The 20,889-nt window shown below is 45.2% G+C and overlaps 2 protein-coding genes across 2 annotated transcripts in view; both read left to right on the forward strand.

Annotated features, from left to right (window-relative positions):
• The window catches only part of LOC141147985 (uncharacterized), a 691,676-nt gene that overhangs the window by 550,316 nt on the left and 120,471 nt on the right, over positions 1–20,889 (forward strand). The window lies entirely within an intron of this gene.
• LOC141147361 (signal-regulatory protein beta-1-like) overlaps positions 1–20,889 on the forward strand; it is a 94,179-nt gene that overhangs the window by 40,616 nt on the left and 32,674 nt on the right. The window contains exons 3-4 of the mRNA XM_073634599.1: positions 13,240–13,539; positions 20,265–20,549. Coding sequence (XP_073490700.1) covers positions 13,240–13,539; positions 20,265–20,549 — 585 coding nt within the window. The remainder of the gene's footprint in view (positions 1–13,239; positions 13,540–20,264; positions 20,550–20,889) is intronic.

Genomic DNA, 20,889 nt, shown 5'->3' on the forward strand with positions numbered 1-20,889 from the left:
GTGCCCACATGGACCTGCTACAGTGTGAACCTCGACTAAAGTCTGGTACACACTACTCGTTTTTTGTTCAACCCAGGGCTGAATGAAAAAAACCTGAGAGCTCAGGAGGAGCCGCTGTACTAACTATGCAATGTTAGTACAGAAATCTCCACTGCTGTGCTATTGTGTTCTGACAGGAGGGTGCCTCTGCCGATCTGTAGACCTTTTTCTGTCATGCCCCTTCAACAGAAACCACCTTCTGGCGGACCAGCTGTCGTACACACAGGCCAAATGTCAGACAGTTTCTATTGAATCGGCTGACGCTGCACGGCATTTGGCCCATGTCTACTAGGATTAACATGGTTGTAAGCCCACGAAAAAAAAACTAAAACCTGCAAGACAAAGGCATATTGAGCTAGTATGCATAGCACATTAGCTCATTATGAAATACTTACCTTAGATCAGTGGTCTCAAACTGGCGGCCCTCCAGGTGTTGCAAAACTAACTGAAGTCCCATCATGCCTGTGGGAGTCATGCTTGTAACTGTCAGCCTTGCAATGCCTCATGGGACTTGTAGTTTGGCAACAGCTAAAGGGCCGCCAGTTTGAGACCCCTGCCTTAGATCGAAGCCCCCGCAGTGGTCCCGACACACTGCTCTGCCAGCGACATGTCTCCCGCAGTTATTTACGAATATCCGGGGCTCCAGCGCTGTGACTGGCCGAAGCCGTAATGACGTCACTTCCGCGCATGCGCGCGGGAGCCATCAGTAGCTGCACATCAGCTGAAAAAACAGCACGCTCAGTCCATTTCTTCAGTGCGCGTGTGCCGATGACATCGACACATGCTGATACAGTGGATGTCTCCTATACCGTACAGGTTTAGGAGCTATCCAAGGTACCTACAGGATAGCCTTTTTATAGGCTTACCTGTAGTCAAAAGTGGTCTGTAAGGGTTTAAGTGTCAGTGTGCATGTCTTTATCAGTTTCTGGGGAACTTTGTTTTCAAGTTATCTAGAAGGAGCTAGTCACTAATTGACTTTTGGCTTCCTATGTACAGTGGAACCTCTATCCCTTTTTGTATATTACCCTTCTTTTTCCCTCTTTTAGTTTTGATGAGTCTAATGTCTTTTTCAACCATACTTTTGAACGTCTCGAGGAAATGGTTGGATGACTTTTTGGGGTTAAAAACAGACTGATTCCTCAATCTGCTATGCTGGTATTCTGATTCCATAGGTTGGGTATTGAGAACTCGTTTCTCTGCAAAATGTTTTTTAATTTTAAGTTTACGTACAAATTTCTCGGTATCAATGAACACCTCAAATTTATTTAGTCCTTTATCCTGGGCGTATTTGAGACCTAGCTCAAGCACTTTGAGTTCATTGAGAGTAAAGGACTCATTACTTAAGTTGAAAATACCTTGGCCGACTACTCTCTCTTTATTTTTATTCTTCCTTCCTCCCCTTGTTCCTCTGCATTGTTTCTTTGGGGGTCCTAGGTGGGCCATACAGGTGGTTCTCATTGTTGCCAATGGGAATTCATCTGATCCCCATACCGGGTCTCTGGTGGTGGATTGTGTCAGGATGGGTTGGGTGGTCCGCCCCTCCCCCGCCCTCTCCAGTTCCCCCTCTGACCGGAGTAACCTCTGTTCTGACTCCAGCCCCCCTGGAGTGGTGGATCTCCATGTCCTCTCCTGCGAAAACCCCTATATGGAGAGCCCCCTCTCTGTGGGTCATCTTCTTGGTAAAGTGGCTAGAACCTATTGTACATGGGGATGTCATGGCCTCCATAGTAACCATTATCATAATAACTAGAACTAGAGTTGGGGGCGGGGGATATGTTGGGTAGCTGGAGTGGCTGGTACCCCTGGGAGCGGTGCCCCCTCTTCTATAGGTTGTACCTTGGGTGGGGGGACCAGGCTTATGCCCCTGGTCACCAACACCCAGGGTAGAACAAAGAGGAGCAGTGGGAGGCTGAGTGGGCTCCAATCTCTCCGGGAAAGAGTCCATGGATTGATTGATTTTACGATTGTTTTCACAATAGAGTGATTTTGCACTTGCACTTTAAAAGGAGCGTGGTTTGTAATTAACTAGTTAATTACCTTTTTGCTTTTTCATTATTATTATTATAATGTGCTGCTCCCCAATTAATCAATTTAATTTTCCACATGCACGAGTAGGTAGTCGTCACCATTTTTCAAGGTTCCACTGTATAATGTATTACTATGGGGGCGCCGGACTTCTTGAGGTGGCCATTATCTGTAATAATGTGATTAGCTCTACTGTCTGAGGTGGCCATTATCTGTAATAATGTGATTAGATCTTATCTGATGGTTTTCTGTATAAATTTAGTGTGTTTCTCTAACAAAGCAGTTCTTTTTCTGGTTTGCTCCAAAAACTGGTGTTGCCTTGTTCTTTGGGTCAGCTACAGCTATATTCACTGGCCTCACGTTCCTGGGCTTGGAAAGCAGCTTCTTTGGGGAGACACCCAGCCAGGTAGTCCATCACAGAATTTCTTAGGCCCCTTTCACACTGGGGCGGGAGATGCATCGGTGGTAAAGCGCCGCTATTATTAGCCGCGGTATTCGGCCGCTAGTGGGGCTGTTTAACCCCCCGCTAGCAGCCGAGAAAGGGTTAAAAACCACCGCAAAGCGCCCCTGCAGAGGCACTTCACCGGCGGTATAGCCGCGCTGCCCCATTGATTTCAATAGGCAGGAGCAGTGAAGGAGTGGTGTATACACCGCTCCTTCACCACTCCGAAGATGCTGCTAGGAGGATTTTTTTTCCCGTCCTGCTAGTGCACCAATCCAGTGTGAAAGCCCTCTGGGCTTTCACACTGGAGACACAGAAACGACTGTTTCGGGTCGGTTTTCAGGCGCTATTTTTAGTGCAATAGCACCTGCAAACCGCTCCAGTGTGAAAGGGGTCTTAAAATAGAAGCTAAAGAATAGTTGTCTCCAAAGCTATAACATTTATACTAATCCTGAAAGTGTATTACTTGAAACAGCAAAGTATTTAGTGCCAGCAGCAGCAAAAGGAGAGGAGAGAGCACTACTCATTGCCGTTAAGAAATGTAGTGGTGGGACTAGAGAGGAGAGGACCTGAGAGAAAGGGCACAGGGGAAGCAGTCACTACTCAGAGGAGGAATGGGCTTCAGTGACAGATCATTCATGACAGGGAGAGAAAAGAAAAAACAAGGCTAAGGCCCCATACACACTACCAGATTTTCTGCAGATTTTTGTCTTCAGATTTACTAAAACCATGTAATATGAGGTCAAACCTTAATGCCCCGTACACACGGTCGGACTTTGTTCGGACATTCCGACAACAAAATCCTAGGATTTTTTCCGACGGATGTTGGCTCAAACTTGTCTTGCATACACACGGTCACACAAAGTTGTCGGAAAATCCGATCGTTCTGAACGCGGTGACGTAAAACACGTACGTCGGGACTATAAACGGGGCAGTGGCCAATAGCTTTCATCTCTTTATTTATTCTGAGCATGCGTGGCACTTTGTCCGTCGGCTTTGTGTACACACGATCGGAATTTCCAACAACGGATTTTGTTGTCGGAAAATTTTATCTCCTGCTCTCCAACTTTGTGTGTCGGAAAATCCGATGGAAAATGTCCGATGGAGCCCACACACGGTCGGAATTTCCGACAACACGCCCTGATCGGACATTTTCCATCGGAAAATCCGACCGTGTGTAGGGGGCATAAGAGTTTCAATTTGTATGCAATCAGGCAACCCTTAGACTACATGGTTTTGGTAAATCTATAGAAAAAAAATCTGCAGAAAATCTAATAGTGTGTATGGGGTCTAAGGGGTGGAGCTGGTGATGTCACACAGACATCGGGGGGCACTATGAAAAAGAAGGTAGCAGTGAAAGAAATGAAATGAGTGGGGAGAGAGAAGCCACTTCGCAAGCAAGCAGAGGAGCGGGAATGCTGTGTGTAGGAAAGCATTTATAACTGATGGCCTTCCATGATCCCAACCTCACATACCTTGCCTTGCCTATTGCACTCTGCACTGTTGCTGGGGGATTAGTACAGTGCAGACAGGGGGCGGGTGATGGGTGTAGTGCTATGATCTGACCTACATGCAGGACCAGAGCCGCTCTTTGTCTAATGTGATACATCTGGCAGCATATTCTGCACTGGTCACAGCAGTACCCAGCAGACTGCGTCCTTCTCTCACAGTAGTGCACATGGCAGCTGCCCCTCTGCCCCCCCCCCCTGTCCTGGCCCTGCACACTGGCATAACATTGTTTTTACTTTTTAGCCATTTTTATTTTACTCATTATGCACTTTTGTCACTTTACACATCCCCTACTGCAGTACCAGGATGGGTTTGTCCAGGAACAGTGCCCCCCTGCTTCTTGCTAATACACAACATAGAACAAGTTGACCATCCTGTGCTCGCTCTTCACCCCCCAATCTGGCTGCCTATGGTTTGCATGGATGGGCAATTGTTGGCTTTCAAACAACTGGGAGGCATTTGTACATATGTGGTGTGCTTTTCATGTTGGCTGTGGGTGGCTGGGGCTTGACATCAGTAATTGTCAGAGCAGACATGAAGCTACAGTCCACTGGATACCAGCCACTCATCTGGAACGTCTGTAAGGTGAGGATAGTACTTCTTGCCACATGCCCTCCCCCCACATAAGTACTATCCACTTTTACCCCCTTCCGGCCCAGGCCAATTTTCAACTTTCAGTGCTGTCGCACTTTGTGTTCACTAAAATGGTATTGCTATGATACCTTTAAACCCAGGGAGATCCAAAAGAAACAAAACAAGGTATTATAGCAATACCATTTTAGTGAACACTGGTACTTCATAAGAAGGAATTGCTTAGATGGCACAGTTTCTCTGAATTTTGCAGTTATTATATGAAGCTTGCGTTTTTAGGAAGATATTATTATCAGTCCAGTAATTTGTCAATCTTTCATTAACGGGGTGTGACTACAGAGTATTATTCTCCCTTCACTTCCAGCACACAGACACTTCATTGGAGCTCTTGATGGGCCCTGAGGATTTCTTGGAACCATGATCCTTTAAAGGGTAATAATGTATTAAGGTCCTACAAAAGCTCCAGAAGAAGCCACGATAGTGGTGAAACATGTAGAGGCAACCATTCTTTTGTATTGTGACTATTGAGCTCAGTAGGCTCTTGTTATATATATAATATTGTTTATCTCAAATATGTTTGTTTAACCACTTAAGGACCGCCTCACGCCGATGTACGTCGGCAAGGCGGCACGGGCAGGCAAAATCACGTACATGGTACGTGATTTGCCTCCCGCGGGTGGGGGGTCCGATCGGACCCCCCCCGCCGCCCGAGGCGGTCCCGTTCTGTCCCCCGGCGATCAGAGACGAGGGGGAGGCCATCCGTTCGTGGCCCCCCCCTCGCGATCGCCGCCGGCCAATGAGAACACTCCTTTGCTGCTGTATGCTAAACAGCAGCAAAGGAAGTGATGTCATCTCTCGGTATTTTCCGTTCCGGCCCGAGGAGAGAAGACATCTATGTGAGTGCACCAACACACACACACACAGTAGAACATGCCAGGCATACAAAACACCCCGATCCCCCCCCCGATCGCCCCCCGATCCCCCCCCAATCACCCCCCCCCTGTCACAAACTGACACCAGCAGGTTTTTGTTTTTTGTTTTTTTTCTGATTACTGCATGGTGTCAGTTTGTGACAGTTACAGTGTTGGGACAGTTACTGTTACCCCCCTGTAGGTCTAGGGTACCCCCCTAACCCCCCCTAATAATGTTTTAACCCCTTGATCACCCCCTGTCACCAGTGTCGCTAAGCGATCATTTTTCTGATCGCTGTATTAGTGTCGCTGGTGACGCTAGTTAGTGAGGTAAATATTTAGGTTCGCCGTCAGCGTTTTATAGCGTCAGGGACCCCCATATACTACCTAATAAATGTTTTAACCCCTTGATTGCCCCCTAGTTAACCCTTTCACCACTGATCACCGTATAACCGTTACGGTTGACGCTGGTTAGTTCGTTTATTTTTTATAGTGTCAGGGCACCCGCCGTTTATTACTAATAAAGGTTTAGCCCCCCGATCGCCCGGCGGTGATATGCGTCGCCCCAGGCAGCGTCAGATTAGCGCCAGTACCGCTAACACCCACGCACGCAGCATACGCCTCCCTTAGTGGTATAGTATCTGATCGCATCAATATCTGATCCGATCAGATCTATACTAGCGTCCCTAGCAGTTTAGGGTTCCCAAAAACGCAGTGTTAGCGGGATCAGCCCAGATACCCGCTATCACCTGCGTTTTGCACCTCCGCCCAGCCCACCCAAGTGCAGTATCGATCACTGTCACTTACAAAACACTAAATGCATAACTGCAGCGTTCGCAGAGTCAGGCCTGATCCCTGCGATCGCTAACAGTTTTTTTGGTAGCATTTTGGTGAACTGGCAAGCACCAGCACCAGCACCAGCCCCAGGCAGCGTCAGGTTAGCGCCAGTACCGCTAACACCCACGCACGCAGCATACACCTCCCTTAGTGGTATAGTATCTGAACGGATCAATATCTGATCCGATCAGATCTATACTAGTGTCCCCAGCAGTTTAGGGTTCCCAAAAACGCAGTGTTAGCGGGATCAGCCCAGATACCTGCTAGCACCTGCGTTTTGCCCCTCCGCCCAGGCGAGCCCAGCCCACCCAAGTGCAGTATCGATCGATCACTGTCACTTACAAAACACTAAACGCATAACTGCAGCGTTCGCAGAGTCAGGCCTGATCCCTGCGATCGCTAACAGTTTTTTTGGTAGCATTTTGGGGAACTGGCAAGCACCAGCCCCAGGCAGCGTCAGGTTAGCGCCAGTACCGCTAACACCCACGCACGCAGCATACACCTCCCTTAGTGGTATAGTATCTGAACGGATCAATATCTGATCCGATCAGATCTATACTAGTGTCCCCAGCAGTTTAGGGTTCCCAAAAACGCAGTGTTAGCGGGATCAGCCCAGATACCTGCTAGCACCTGCGTTTTGCCCCTCCGCCCAGGCGAGCCCAGCCCACCCAAGTGCAGTATCGATCGATCACTGTCACTTACAAAACACTAAACGCATAACTGCAGCGTTCGCAGAGTCAGGCCTGATCCCTGCGATCGCTAACAGTTTTTTTGGTAGCATTTTGGGGAACTGGCAAGCACCAGCCCCAGGCAGCGTCAGGTTAGCGCCAGTACCGCTAACACCCACGCACGCAGCATACACCTCCCTTAGTGGTATAGTATCTGATCGCATCAATATCTGATCCGATCTGATCTATACTAGCGTCCCCAGCAGTTTAGGGTTCCCAAAAACGCAGTGTTAGCGGGATCAGCCCAGATACCTGCTAGCACCTGCGTTTTGCCCCTCCGCCTGGCCCAGCCCAGCCCACCCAAGTGCAGTATCGATCGATCACTGTCACTTACAAAACTCTAAACGCATAACTGCAGCGTTCGCAGAATCAGGCCTGATCCCTGCGATCGCTAACAGTTTTTTTGGTAGCGTTTTGGGGAACTGGCAAGAACCAGCGGCGTAGTACACCCCGGTCATAGTCAAACCAGCACTGCAGTAACACTTGGTGACGTGGCGAGTCCCATAAGTGCAGTTCAAGCTGGTGAGGTGGCAAGCACAAGTAGTGTCCCGCTGCCACCAAAAAGACAAACACAGGCCCGTCGTGCCCATAGTGCCCTTCCTGCTGCATTCGCCAATCCTAATTGGGAGCCCACCACTTCTGCAGCGCCCGTACTTCCCCCATTCACATCCCCAACCAAATGCAGTCGGCTGCATGAGAGGCATTTTTATGTCCTCCCGAGTACCCCTACCCAACGAACCCCCCCAAAAAAGAGGTAGTGTCTGCAGCAAGCGCGGATATAGACGTGACACCCACTATTATTGCCCCTCCTGTCCTGACAATCCTGGTCTTTGCATTGGTGAATGTTTTGAACGCTACCATTCACTAGTTGAGTATTAGCGTAGGGTACAGCATTCCACAGACTAGGCGCACTTTCACAGGGTCTCCCAAGATGCCATCACATTTTGAGAGACCCGAACCTGGAACCGGTTACAGTTATAAAAGTTAGTTACAAAAAAAGTGTAAAAAAAAAAAAATATATGAAATAAAAAAAAATAGTTGTCGTTTTATTGTTCTCTCTCTCTCTATTCTCTCTCTCTATTGTTCTGCTCTTTTTTACTGTATTCTATTCTGCAATGTTTTATTGTTATTGTTATTGTTATTGTTATTATGTTTTATCATGTTTGTTTTTCAGGTATGTAATTATTTATACTTTACTGTTTACTGTGCTTTATTGTTAACCATTGTTAACCATTTTTTTGTCTTCAGGTACGCCATTCACGACTTTGAGTGGTTATACCAGAATGATGCCTGCAGGTTTAGGTATCATCTTGGTATCATTCTTTTCAGCCAGCGGTCGGCTTTCATGTAAAAGCAATCCTAGCGGCTAATTAGCCTCTAGACTGCTTTTACAAGCCGTGGGAGGGAATGCCCCCCCCCCCACCGTCTTCCGTGTTTTTCTCTGGCTCTCCTGTCTCAACAGGGAACCTGAGAATGCAGCCGGTGATTCAGCCAGCTGACAATAGAGCTGATCAGAGACCAGAGTGGCTCCAAACATCTCTATGGCCTAAGAAACCGGAAGCTACGAGCATTTTATGACTTAGATTTCGCCGGATGTAAATAGCGCCATTGGGAAATTGGGGAAGCATTTTATCACACCGATCTTGGTGTGGTCAGATGCTTTGAGGGCAGAGGAGAGATCTAGGGTCTAATAGACCACAATTTTTTCAAAAAAGAGTACCTGTCACTACCTATTGCTATCATAGGGGATATTTACATTCCCCGAGATAACAATAAAAATGATTAAAAAAAAAATATGAAAGGAACAGTTTAAAAGTAAGATTAAAAAAGCAAAAAAATAATAAAGAAAAAAAAAAAAAAAAAAAAGCACCCCTGTCGCCCCCTGCTCTCGCGCTAAGGCGAACGCAAGCGGCGGTCTGTCGTCAAACGTAAACAGCAATTGCACCATGCATGTGAGGTATCACCGCGAAGGCCAGATCGAGGGCAGTAATTTTTCCAGTAGACCTCCTCTGTAAATCTAAAGTGGTAACCTGTAAAGGCTTTTGAAGGATTTTAAACATGTATTTATTTTGTTGCCACTGCACGTTTGTGCGCAATTTTAAAGCATGTCATGTTTGGTATCCATGTACTCGGACTAAGATCATCTTTTTTATTTCATCAAACATTTGGGCAATATAGTGTGTTTTAGTGCATTAAAATTTAAAAAAGTGTGTTTTTTCCCCAAAAAATGCGTTTGAAAAATCGCTGCGCAATTACTGTGTGAAAAAAAAAAATGAAACACCCACCATTTTAATCTGTAGGGCATTTGCTTTAAAAAAATATATAATGTTTGGGGGTTCAAAGTAATTTTTTTGCAAAAAAAAATAACTTTTTCATGTAAACAATAAGTGTCAGAAAGGGCTTTGTCTTCAAGTGGTTAGAAGAGTGGGTGATGTGTGACATAAGCTTCTAAATGTTGTGCATAAAATGCCAGGACAGTTCAAAACCCCCCCCAAATGACCCCATTTTGGAAAGTAGACACCCCAAGCTATTTGCTGAGAGGCATGTCGAGTCCATGGAATATTTTATATTGCGACACAAGTTGCGGGAAAGAGACAAATTTTTTTTTATTTTTTATTTTTTTTGCACAAAGTTGTAACTAAATGATATATTGCTCAAACATGCCATGGAAATATGTGAAATTACACCCCAAAATACATTCTGCTGCTTCTCCTGAGTACGGGGATACCACATGTGTGAGACTTTTTGGGAGCCTAGCCGCGTACGGGACCCCGAAAACCAAGCACCGCCTTCAGGCTTTCTAAGGGCGTGAATTTTTGATTTCACTCTTCACTGCCTATCACAGTTTCGGAGGCCATGGAATGCCCAGGTGGCACAAAACCCCCCCAAATGACCCCATTTTGGAAAGTAGACACCCCAAGCTATTTGCTGAGAGGTATAGTGAGTATTTTGCAGACCTCACTTTTTGTCACAAAGTTTTGAAAATTGAAAAAAGAAAAAAAAAAATGTTTTTTCTTGTCTTTCTTCATTTTCAAAAACAAATGAGAGCTGCAAAATACTCACCATGCCTCTCAGCAAATAGCTTGGGGTGTCTACTTTCCAAAATGGGGTCATTTGGGGGGGTTTTGTGCCACCTGGGCTTTCCATGGCCTCCGAAACTGTGATAGGCAGTAAAGAGTGAAATCAAAAATTTTCACCCTTAGAAATCCTGAAGGCAGTGATTGGTTTTCGGGGTCCCATACGCGGCTAGGCTCCCAAAAAGTCCCACACATGTGGTATCCCCATACTCAGGAGAAGCAGCTAAATGTATTTTGGGGTGCAATTCCACATATGCCCATGGCCTGTGTGAGCAATATATCATTTAGTGACAACTTTATGAAAAAAAAAAAAAAGTGTCACTTTCCCGCAACTTGTGTCAAAATATAAAATATTCCATGGACTCAATATGCCTCTCAGCAAATAGCTTGGGGTGTCTACTTTCCAAAATGGGGTCATTTTGGGGGGTTTTGTGCCACCTGGGCATTCCATGGCCTCCGAAACTGTGATAGGCAGTGAAGAGTGAAATCAAAAATTTACACCCTTAGAAATCCTGAAGGCGGTGATTGGTTTTCGGGGCCCCGTACGCGGCTAGGCTCCCAAAAAGTCACACACATGTGGTATCCCCATACTCAGGAGAAGCAGCTGAATGTATTTTGGGGTGCAATTCCACATAGGCCCATGGCCTGTGTGAGCAATATATCATTTAGTGACAACTTTTTGTAAATATATTTTTTTTTTTTGTCATTTTTCAATCACTTGGGACAAAAAAAAAAATATTCAATGGGTTCAACATGCCTCTCAGCAATTTCCTTGGGGTGTCTACTTTCCAAAATGGGGTCATTTGGGGGGGTTTTGTACTGCCCTGCCATTTTAGCACCTCAAGAAATGACATAGGCAGTCATAAACTAAAAGCTGTGTAAATTACAGAAAATGTACCCTAGTTTGTAGACGCTATAACTTTTGCGCAAACCAATAAATATACGCTTATTGACATTTTTTTTACCAAAGACATGTGGCCGAATACATTTTGGCCTAAATGTATGACTAAAATTTAGTTTATTGGATTTTTTTTATAACAAAAAGTAGAAAATATCATTTTTTTTCAACATTTTCGGTCTTTTTCCGTTTATAGCGCAAAAAATAAAAACCGCAGTGGTGATCAAATACCATCAAAAGAAAGCTCTATTTGTGGGAAGAAAAGGACGCAAATTTCGTTTGGGTACAGCATTGCATGACCGCGCAATTAGCAGTTAAAGCGACGCAGTGCCAAATTGGAAAAAGACCTCTGGTCCTTAGGCAGCATAATGGTCCGGGGCTCAAGTGGTTAATAAAATTGATCTATTTTTGTAATATCGATTTCTAATTGATTATTTGCACCCTTAAACTCCAGCTGTACTTTTGTAATTGTTAATAAATCCAGCACCCTGCATTCACTATATCTGGTCTCCCACCGTACACAGAACATGGAAATGCAATTATTTTAGTAAATATAAACTGCTAAACACCTTTTCTCATCAGCAATATATAGCAGTCTTGTGACTTCTATCAGTGCCTGGTTAAAGCTTGTAAGTTTTCATACTGCACAGGCTGGCCTATCAGGATGTAGGACCCATGACTCTCTGTCTGGACAGTGCTGATTGGCCCTGTGTTGATCACATGCACTCTCCCAAGAAAAAAATAACTCACTAGCAATACACACCAAACTGAGCGTGTGCAGCCTGACTCCAGTAACTGTCTTATTCGGACATGTTTTGGAGATGGTGGAAAAAGGGGAGGATCTGTGCATAAGGAATAAAACAGTCTTTTTTCACAATGCAGTTGATTAATCCCTTAGGTTCCACAGTGATTATAACAAGCATGCTGTACTGCATATACAGACTGATTTTACTGTTGTGGGTTTAGTAACACTTTAATCATAACTGGGTTTTTTATTTTTTATTAAATAAATGAAAAAAGACCAAAACAAAAAAAAAGTTTTCATATTTTGTTATAAAAGTTTACAAACCGGTAATTTGTCTCTTACACTTAAGAGCGCTGATGAGCACTGAAAGACAGTACTGATGGGCACTAATGAGGCAGCACTGGTGGGCACTGATGAGGCTTAACTGATGGGCACCAATAGGTAGCACTGATAGGCAGCACTGATGGGCACTGATGAGGCTGTACTGATAGGCAGCACTGATGGGCACCGATAGGTGGCACTGACAGGCAGCACTGATAGGCAGAACTGATGGGCACTGAAAGGCTGCACTGATGGGCACTGATGAGGCAGCATTGGTGGGCACTGATGAGGCAGCACTGGTGGGCACTGATAGGCGGCACTGATAGGCAGCACAGATAAGCGGTACTGATGGACACTGATAGGTGGCGCTGATGAGGCTGCACTGATGGGCACCAATAGGTGGCACTAATAGGCAGCACTGATAGGCAGAACTGATAGGTGGTACTGATGGGCACTGACAGGCAGCACTGATAGGCGGCATTGATGGGTCCCACTGATAGTCAGCACTGATAGGCAGCATTGATAGGTGCAACTGATAGGTGGCAGTGAAGGGCACTGATAGTCGGAACTGATAGGCAGCACTGATGGGTGGCACTGATGAGGAGACACTGATAAGCACTGATTGGCAGCACTGGTAGGCACAAATTTGCAGCACTGGTGGGAAAAGATTGGTAGCAATGGTGGGCACTAGTGGAGCTGCACTGATAATCAGGACACTGATAATTAGTGCCCTGATTATCAGTGTAGATGTCCCTTTTAGAGAAGCCGGTTACCGGTTCTCTTCTCCTCTCCTCTCCTAATGCGGTCAGCATGAGGAAAGGAGTGGTGATAACCCGCATCTGTTTACATTCCATAATCAGCTGTGAATGGACACAGCTGATCACGTTGGTAAAGAGCCGCTGATTGGCTCTTTACCTCTATATGTGATCAACAGTGTCCTGTGGACATTACGATCACAGAGCGCGCTGCCTGTGCCCAGTGGCGGGCGCGATCACGAGAAGTTGTCCCAGAACTAGACAACTGCGTTATAGCGATCATTTGGCTATATTGCGGTCGACAAGTGGTTAAATTATGTTTATGATGCTATTAGGACATGATGTATAATATATTTTGCAGCTCCTCCACAGATCTCCATTACAGAAAAATTAGTTGTTAAAAACAGAGAGAATGTCCTCCGTAGTGTCATTTCTGGGTTCTATCCAGTGGACATCGACATTAAATGGCTCCGGGATGGAAAGATACTGGATAAAGTTATCATGGAGAAACCTCTGAGAGACCCAGATGGGACGTACAGTGTGAGGAGCTCAGTAACAATAACACCCACTAAGGAGGACAGAGAGCGGATCTTCTCCTGTAGAGTCCAACACAAGTATCTTACTACACCTCTCCAGGAAGACTTCCAGCTGGTGTATGGAGGTAACATTATCATTACTCTGTATATACTAACTGATCAACGCCTCAGCCCTGTTCTATGGCATGAGGGGGTGTCTTAAATTATGTAATGGTTGACAATCAGTGATGGCTGGTGCTCAATATTTTTTGGGGGGGGGGGCTTGGCAAACTAACACCACCCCCAACCCACCCCTGAAAAAAAAAAACATTGGAATCCATGCGGCCGGCAACCCCATGTAGATTAGGGGGGCGGGCGCATCGATGAGGGGGGTGGCGCCCCTGCTCCCTGCATTACAGGCAACCAGCTTTGACAATGCTAGGTAAGCTGAGGTACAGGTAAAAATAGTCCCAATCGCATGGTTAGAAGGCCTTAAAGCAAACATAAATCACTTTAAAACAAGCTTTACCTCACCTCTGTCACTGCAAGCATTGTGGAGAAATTTGTCTCCAAGTCCACAACAGATGCACTGAAATCACAGCTCCTTTTCCCTTTACATCCCATTTACACAGTGGGGTGAATTTAACCACTTCCCGCAAATCAGCATACCTGTACGTCATTTGAGGAGGTGGATGTACCTGGGTGAAGCCTGCAGCTGCAGACAATAACCCCGGTACTGTTTTTTAGAGTGGACGTCGGCTATCTGGTTTACTTGGCGTAAAATCACCTTTCACAATATTCAAAAAATTGGGCTAACTTTACTGTTTAATTTTTTTTTTTTTATTCGTTGAAGTGTATTTTTTCCAAAAAAATAGTGTTTGAAAGACCGCTGCGCAAATACTGTGTGACATAAAATATTGCAACAGCAGCCATTTTATTCCCCAGAGTCTTTGCTAAAAAATATATATATATAATGTTTGGGGGTTCTAAGTAAATTTTCTAGCAAGAAATACTGATTTTACCTTGTAAGCAACAAGTGTCAAAAAGAGACTTGGTCGTTAAGTTGTTAATAAAGGCAAAAAGACTGTGCACTTTGTAAGTGCAGTTGCTCCAGAGCTTATTAAATGAGGCGAGGCCTCACTATGCAAAGAATACCCAATCACATGCAAGGAAAACGAAAAAAAATAAAACATGTTTTACTTGCACATGATTGGATGATGGAAGTCAGCAGGCTTCCCCTCATTTACTAAGCTCTGGTGCAACTGTACATTCAAAGTGCACAGTCTAGTTCCCTTTAATCCTAACTCACATAGGTGTACTACAGCACACACATTAATGCAAGGACCGTGTTTGCCTTCATGGGAATGTAGAAGTGTTCAGGGTCACACACCCATCCAATTGGGAGCAGCCACCGTGTTCATACAGCCACTGCGTCCAAATTGACATGAATAGGACTGGCTGCACAGAACACATGTGCAACCCCATGTGGGCAAACATAGATTTATGCTGAAGCGATGCGCGTTTGCACTGTACTGCTATGCGGTAACGGGGTGTCTTTCTGTGTTCCACAGTAAAAAGTTATGTTTGCATTTTACTGCAGTTCACCGCAGCGCACCTCCCAGCTTTGTTGCAGTCTGAACGGGACTGTTTTCTATGTATCTGTATGCCCTAGTGGTCACTGACATTTATCCAGTGCAGCAAAAGTAGTTCACTACTAAGAACCAGTTAGCCGTTGAGTCTCTATTGTGATTATTTAGGATAAATTACTTCACAATACAAGCAACTACAGAGGTAAGTGGCAGCTTGTTTTGTAGCTCTTTTTTTTTAAATGTAAATACTTTAAAGTCCATTGTTGGGGCACAAATGCACTATAAATTGAAAGCGGAGTTCTTCCGAAGAAAAAAAAAATTAAAAGTCAGCAGCTACAAACACTGCAACTGCTGACTTTTAATATTAGGACACTTACCTGTCCAGGGCGCCCGTGATGTCCTCACCCAAATGCCGATCTGTCCCTCGCCTCCCAGGTGGAGGCGCCGGCATCTTCAGTAAGGGAATCAAGAAGTGAAGCATTGCGGCTTCACAGCCTGGTTCCCTACTGCGCATGCGCGAGTCGAGTTCACATCCTTACTGGTCCCTGCTGTCTTCTCGGGCCTGTGTGTCTCCCAGAAGACAGTGGGGGGGCGGAGGAGGGGACAGACATGGCGTAGATTGCCGCAGAATCTGCGGCGATCTATCTAAGTGGGAGCAAATACCTGTATTAGACAGTTATCTGCTCCCCCCTCCCCCCTAAAAGGTGCCAAATGTGACACCGGAGGGGGTGAGGAACTGGAAAAGCGGGAGTTCCATTTTTGGGTGGAACTCCGCTTTAAGTACAGTGATATTGCATTTAACTGTTCAGATTCTGTATATTATCTCTATGCTCACTCCTACTAAAAAACGTTTAAACCTCTATCAGAATTAGTAAAAGGAATTATAGATAGGGGTAATTGGCGCTACCTGTGTTGGGGTACCTAATTGGATTTATTACTCCGTGCTCGTGTGTACAGAGCAGGAAGAACCACTTAGCCAAAAATCCATAAATTTATGAGGGTGAGTGTGCACCCAATAGAATTGGTAAACCGTGCTAACGGTTCCTGTTCCTGTAAAGTTCCTGTGAATAGTGACTTTTGTGAAAACAGCAGTTGATATCGACGTTATCAAAGGCGCCTTTGATACCGTCGATGACGAAACACGTAAGTCGGAGCTACGCACTTACGTAACACGCGGTAGTCGGAGAGAGTGTGGAATGCAGCTGAGGCGCACGCCACTCAGCTGAGGGCTTGCATCCATGAGCTCCCTCCGGGCTTGATCTCCCAGACGCAGTGTGATTGTTTGGCTTCTTTAGAAGGAGTCCGAACCTTTTAATTTATTTATTTTATTTAGTTTTCTGGTTGTATCTAGCTTTTTTTTTTTTAACAGAAAATTTTTTTTTTTATTGAACAAATCAGCAGTACAATAAAAAAGTTCAATACAGACATTGTAGTGAGAATAAAAAAAAAAAAAAAAAGAAAAACAGTAAAATTGACACTTAAACAATAGCCATTATTTATCAGGAATTCCAGGCGTGCAAGCATCAGAAGTTTCACTCATCAGACCTCTCAAAGCTCAAATCTTCATACATTTTTGAGGATAGCTTCCATTACTTTTCCCATCCTGCTTATGGGGTAGGGGGATCAGGGTCTCCGGAGGCGTTGACCCAGGACGACCAGATTTTGTCAAACTTCCCCGGGCATTGCCTATTTTCATACGTTAATTTGTACAGAGGGAGTACCCTATTCACAGACCTTATCCACGAGGCCAGGGTAGCAGGCTCTACCATTTTCCACCACAATAGAATTTCCCGCCTAGCATAGTACAATGCGAAGGTTAGACACAATTTGCTATACCTATCACCCACAACATCCTCCAAGTGACTGAGCAGTAGTATCTGGGGATCCGCCTGCAAGTCTGATCCTATGACATTGCTCAGTGTGGATGCCACCTCTGACCAAAAGAGTCGGAGACAGGGACACGACCAGACCATATGCCAGAAAGTACCCACTTCCTGTCTGCATCTCTGACAATTGGGATCTCTCTGAGGGTAAATGCGCGCCAACCTCTGTGGAGTAAAGTACGCCCTGTGTAGGAACTTGAATTGTATGAACCTATCTTTTGCAGCGATCATGGAAGGAATGTAGGATATTAAACACTCCTTCCATTCCTCCTCATCCAACGAGGGAATATCAACTCTCCACTTTTCCCAGGTTTTAGTTAGTTTGGCATCATACTCCACTGTCAGGTATAGGTATAGTGTGGAAAGGGGCTTCCCCATCAAGTTGGAAGTCAAGAGCCTTTCAATAGAGTCCGGTTCCAGAGTGAGGGGGGCAGGGAACTGAGCCTCAAAGGCGTGCTTCAGCTGCCAGTATCTAAACTGGAAGGAGGCAGGAATAGCAAATGATTGTCTAAGAGCTTGAAAAGTCATAAGCCTGCCATCCTTGACTATATGCTTTAGTGTAAGAATTCCCTTTTTTGCCCAAAGAGAGGGGTCCGGTAAAGTATAAAAATGGGGTAGCATAGGATAGCCCCACAGGGGCATGTGGGGTGAAATGCAATTTGGTTTCCCATATATTTTCCTAGCCTCCTGCCAAACCTTTACAGTGGTACGCATCAGGGTCGTCATGGACAAACTGGCCCTGAGACCCCGAAACGGGAGGTTACTCAAGGCAGCAAAGGAACCAAGAATGGCTGCCTCCAGAGTGACCGCGGGATTTTGCGTGGGCTGGGAGAACCACCACCGAATCGTGACCAGAACTGCGGCCCAGTAGTAGATTTGGAAATTCGGTAGCGCCAGTCCCCCTCCCGAGAGAGGGAGATATAAGATCTGCTTGGCCACCCTGGGTGGCCTCCCAGCCCAGACAAAGTGTATTAACAGGCTCTCCAGCCTCCGGAAAAAGGTCCCAGGGATGGGTATGGGTGTATTGCGAAAGAAATATAGATATTTGGGAAGGTAAATCATTTTGAGCAAGTTGACTCTGCCAACCGGAGTCAATGGAAGGGAACGCCAAGCAGAGCATTTAGCCGTAAGCTGTGTCATGAGTGGACGTAAATTGTTGTCAATATAATCTTGGACTTTACCGCTAATTTTTATCCCCAGATATTTGAAATCATCTACCCATTTAAGCTGTGGGTGTGGTAGCCTTGGGGACGAGGGGTGGAGCGGGAATAGGATCGATTTGTCCCAATTAATGCGAATACCCGAATACCCGCCGAATCGATCAATCAGATTGAGTGCAGTCTGCAAAGAGGACGACGCATCCGCTAAATAAAGCAGAGCATCGTCCGCGTAAAGTGATAACTTCTCCTCAATGGGTCCCACCTGAAGACCCCTTACCCCTGGGTCGGCCCTCAACAGTATAGCCAGGGGCTCCACTGCCAGAGCAAATAGACCCGGGGAAAGGGGACACCCCTGTCGCGTGCCTCGAGACAATTGGAACTTCCCTGAGAGGCATCCATTGGTACGTACTCTAGCTGAGGGGCCGTGGTATAGCATGCAGAGCCATTTCGTGAAACCCGCACCAAACCCGAAGCGCGAGAGAAACTCCCATAAGTATCCCCTCTCGACGGAATCAAAAGCCTTCTCCGCGTCGAGTGAGGCCACCATCCCATTGGTCACCTCGTCCGCCCTGTCTATGTGAGTATGGAGGCGTCTAATATTGATATCAGTTCCTCTGCCGGGCATGAAGCCAGTTTGGTCTCTGTGGATTAAAGCAGTAATTACCAGGTTAAGCCTATTGGCCAATACTTTTGCCAGTATTTTTGCATCCACGTTCAGAAGAGATATAGGGCGGTACGAGGAGCACAACGTGGGGTCTTTCCCTGGTTTGGGGATCACTACAATGATTGCTTCACTCATTGTGTCAGGAAGTTTCCCAAGACGCGATGACTCAGAGAAGAGGACCTGTAATTTGTCAGCTAGTTCTGTGGCATATTGTTTATAAAACTCTACAGGGATGCCATCAGGTCCCGGAGTTTTCCCAGCCTGCATTGATTTAAGTGCCCTTAGTATCTCCAAGGACGTAATTGGGGCGTCAAGCTTGTCGCGATACGTTACTGTAAGGGTTGGGATATCTATGTCGTCTAAATATGCCCCCAGATCCTCCCCTCTATAGTCTACCCTGGAACCAAAAAGAGATTCATAAAACTCCGCGAAGCAACAGTTGATCCCCTCCGGTGTGTGGATCAGTTATCCCGAGGAGTCTCTAATATGTGAAATGCTCATCCCACCCGCCTGTTGTATCTAGCTTTTTAATAAAGTAATTTAACGTATCACACTACGGGAGCCCTGTTTCTTTCTTATGAGGACGACCCGGACCACTGACGGGTACATCATATTTGGAGCGGAAGCACCCGGGGACAGCTCTACTGGAATCTAAGACGCCATTTATTGCCTGGTACTACATGCCTATTACCCCTGCAGGGGTGTAGGGAGCTGGTGAGTGGGGATCCTTGAGGGGGAGCACAGCAAGTCACTGGATATCAACTGCTGTTTTCACGAAAGTCACTATTCACAGGAACTTTGTTTATGTTGGAACTTTATACAACATTTTTTTTACGCTGGAACTTTAATATATATATTTTTTCAGATTCTCACTTTTTTCTCATTTTTTAATTTTTTATTTTTGTATCACCATTATATATTTTTTGCAACACATGATGAACTGAGTTAAGATTTATATCCCCCACCCGTTCAATCTTAATTGTGGATGAGAATGTGGTTTAACACGAATATTGGATGTATATGATATATCACTATTTGCACGTATTGATTAATGATATTGGTGATCAGGTATCACACTATTTGCAGGGGGGATTTCTATTGATTAGACTCCTCTCTATGCAATAGGTGGGGTGCTTATTGAGTTTTATTTTTATTTTTATTTAATTTATTTATCTCATATAATGTATTACATTTACATTGGTTTGGATGGATAGCTACACTTTAGTTATATAAAAGAAATTTATCGGTTTGCACACATTAGCACGGTTTACCAATTCTATTGGGTGCACACTCACCCTCATAAATTTATGTATTTTTGGCTGAGTGGTTCTTCCTGCTCTGTACACATGAGCACGGAGTAATAAATCCAATTAGGTACCCCAACACAGGTAGCGCCACTTACCCCTATCTATAATTCCTTTTACTAATTTATCTCACCCCTTTGGGGGTGTGTGTAAGGGGAGGCTGCAAACCTTAGTCCGTGAGCGCAGAAACCTTTTTCATATCCTCTATCAGAATTAACCTATACAAAACAAACATTGTAATAGCATATACTGTATGTCACTTTTATCACAGCTATCCCATCCATTCACATTACTTCCCAAGCATTTATTTTGAATGTGGAGCAGATGTTGGTGTGCAGTGTTTCTGGGTTTTACCCGGAATCCATTGTTGTGAATTGGTTCTTGAATGACACCCTGGTGAAGAATACCAAGACCCGAAGAATCAGTAGCTCAGCTGTGGAATCCGACTATCACTTTATCCCGACACAACAGAACAGGGACATGGAGCTGAGATGTGTGGTGGAACATGCAACCCTCACCATCCCACATGTGGAGAGGCTGCGGGTACAAGTCACAGGTGAGTGACTCACTTTCTAAAGGGAATACTGCAAAAAAAGCTTCAATACATACTATACATAAATAGATAAATACAAATGTATAAACTGTGTAATGATTGTGAGCATATTTATATGTGAAATGCAGAGGTAAAGAAAACTGTCAAATTATGCTTTGTAAACATTATAGCTCTAAGGGTAAGGATTCGCGAACACGTTACTGGTATTAAAAAACTAAATGATGAACGCCCCATATCACAACATTTTGCTCAATTCCATAATCGTGATCCACGGGGCCTAATGGTAAAAGGGATTTATAGGTTAAATTTACCTACTAGACGTGGCGACTTCGATACCATTCTC

This window comes from Aquarana catesbeiana, linkage group LG06 (assembly GCF_042186555.1).
Source record: "Aquarana catesbeiana isolate 2022-GZ linkage group LG06, ASM4218655v1, whole genome shotgun sequence".
Lineage (NCBI taxonomy): Eukaryota > Metazoa > Chordata > Amphibia > Anura > Ranidae > Aquarana > Aquarana catesbeiana.